General features: G+C 40.9%; 1 protein-coding gene across 1 annotated transcript; it reads left to right on the top strand.

Annotated features, from left to right (window-relative positions):
* The first annotated feature begins 575 nt into the window (after positions 1-575).
* Positions 576-1,694, top strand: LOC106817043 (uncharacterized protein K02A2.6-like). The gene has a single exon (XM_014821691.1). It carries the CDS (start codon positions 576-578, stop codon positions 1,692-1,694), a length of 1,119 nt encoding a protein of 372 aa, XP_014677177.1.
* Positions 1,695-2,713: the final 1,019 nt, after the last annotated feature.

Here is a 2,713-nt window from a genome sequence, read left to right as displayed (position 1 = left end):
TTGGGTGCAGTGTTGTTCCAGGACAATAAGCCAGTAGCATTCGCGTCGAGATCAATGACGGAAACTGAAACACGCTATGCTCAGATTGAAAAAGAACCGTTGGCCATACTTTTCAGTTTGGAGCGTTTCAATCAGTATATCTACAGCAAAGAAGTTGTAGTCGAGTCTGATCACCGTCCATTAGAATTCATTATGAAGAAACCACTATCCGCCACACCACCTTGCTTGCAGAGAATGCTGCTACAATTACAGAAGTATACGTTCTCGCTTGTATACAAACCTGGAAAAGAGCTTGTAGTTGCAGATACATTGTCTAGGGCATATCTCCCAACCTCAGAGGATACGGATATTCAGGAAGACATTGAGTGTTATGTGCATTCGGTTATTTCTAACCTACCCGTATCAGATCCCAAGTTGTTGGAGATTCGCACGGAAACAGCGAAATCTGAGTGCATGTTGACGCTCAAAACAACTATCAATGATGGTTGGCCAGAAAACAAGTAGATGGTTCCATTTGAAATTCGACCATATATTGGAACTGTAGAGATAAACTCTCTTATATTGATGGGATCATCATGAAAGGGGAAACTATCGTGATTCCACGATCAATGTGCAGAGAAATGCTTGACCGCATCCATGTAGGACACATGGGCATTGCGAAATCACGACAGCGAGCACGAGACATTATGTATTGGCCAAAGATGAACTCGGAAATTGCGGACATGGTTTCCAAGTGTTCGACTTGTTTGGAACACAGAAATTCCAATCAAAAGGAACCCATGATTCCCTCACAAATTCCCACCAAACCTTGGGAAATGGTCGCCACTGATTTATTCACTTTGAACGGTGAGAACTACTTGCTTATAGTAGATTACTATTCGCGATATTTCGAAGTTGCGAAGCTCAGTGACACCAAGAGTGCCACAGTTATCATGCACACAAAATCTGTATTTGCTAGACATGGTATAGCTGCAGAGGTGAGAAGTGATAACGGACCACAATATTCTTCACATGAGTACAAAGACTTTGCCAAAAGTTGGGGTTTCGTACACGTGACGACAAGTCCATATTTTCCCCAGGCTAATGGTTTAGTCGAAAAAACTGTCAGCACAGTCAAATCGCTGCTGAAGAAAGCACAAGAAGATGGAAAAGATCCATATCTTGGTCTCCTCGAGTATCGAAACACCCCGTTGGACGGAATTGGATCGCCTGCCCAAATGTTGATGGGACGCAGACTTCGTTCAACAATTCCGATGACAAGTGCCCAGCTTCAACCAGGAACAATTAATCCGACAAAAGTTCAGGCACAGCTTAGAAAAAAGCAACAGGTCCAGAAGGCCTATTTTGATAAAGGTTCTAAATCTTTGTCAGCTCTGGAGACAGGTGACACTGTCAGAATTCAGCAAGGAGATCGATGGCATCCAGCCACTGTAGTCGAGAAAACAAAGTATCCGCGATCGTACGTGGTTGAAACTCCAGACGGTGGTACATATCGGCGCAACAGACGTCATCTAATGTCGACTAACGAGCCAGCACTCCGTCATCATATCGAGGATGTGTCGCCGCCCACAGCAGTCCCGCCACCTGATATTCGTTCGCCGACAAACACGATGACGCCGACCGCAACTGAATCTGTTCGAACCAGTGGTCGAGAAATCCGAAAACCAATCAGATTCAAAGACTATGTGACATGATGTGTATAGTGTGTGTTAAAACTGTTATTATTCATGAGCAGATATATGTACTTTAATTTCTGATCTGTAATAATGTAGATCTGTAAAATTTTCAGTTTGGAGTTGTGTGTTAACAACTAGAGTTTTCAAAATAACTGACAATTCTGTTGAAGTCAATTTTCAATGTTGGACTATACTGTATAAGTGATGAAAAGCAGTTCAGTGGAGTTATATCAAAGACTGTAGTTTGAGTTTTTAGTGATTACAATTTGTGGTGTGAAATACACTTAACCAGAGACTACAGAATAACCTTCAGTAAATGCTTTATTTCATATTTTAATTTACCAGCAGACATTGAGTATATTTGACATTTCAAGAGACCGAGTTTTTGAAATAATGTAATGTACATCATCTCTTTGATAAAAAGGGAAGTTGTAATGATATCGATCTAGCTGTCGAGTAGTCAGCCTCGTTTTGATATCAACGTATGACGTAAGACCAGATGTACTCGCTCTCTTGTGTAACCACCATCTTTAGAATAAACACGGAATCTTGCAGTGTTGCAAAAGTGTTATATTACTGCCTGAAAGGGGATATTGCGGATTGCCTACCCGAGGAACCAATATTCCTCAGAGAGCCGAGTCCTATCGGAGCTAGTTCCATTAGTCAGCTGAGAGAAGTATTGGTTCCAAGGGGAGACCATCTGCATTATATTACCCTCCAGGCCAGTCATTATTCATTTCATTATACCGAATAAAAATACCAATATTAAGAGAAACAAACTATTAAATGTTAAATTAAATGATATTTAATTATTTAAAAAATATGAACATAAATCTTCGTGCACTTCCACCAGCAACTTCAGGGTACTTTGGTCTGAGTGGGTGACATTGCATCAATTATCACATGGCAATATCACATGGCTAGTTAACATTGTGAAATAACCAATGGCAGCGAGCAGGAAAATAGCATTGCGTTATATAATGAGGTACGATAATTTGGTTTACTAGTTAGTTAGGCTGATAAGGTCTATGTCCCCC

Source organism: Priapulus caudatus, unplaced genomic scaffold (assembly GCF_000485595.1).
Source record: "Priapulus caudatus unplaced genomic scaffold, Priapulus_caudatus-5.0.1 Scaffold1576, whole genome shotgun sequence".
Classification (NCBI taxonomy): domain Eukaryota; kingdom Metazoa; phylum Priapulida; class Priapulimorpha; order Priapulimorphida; family Priapulidae; genus Priapulus; species Priapulus caudatus.
The sequence above is the reverse complement of the archived record's forward strand: the minus strand, read 5'-3'. Positions and strand labels throughout refer to the sequence as shown.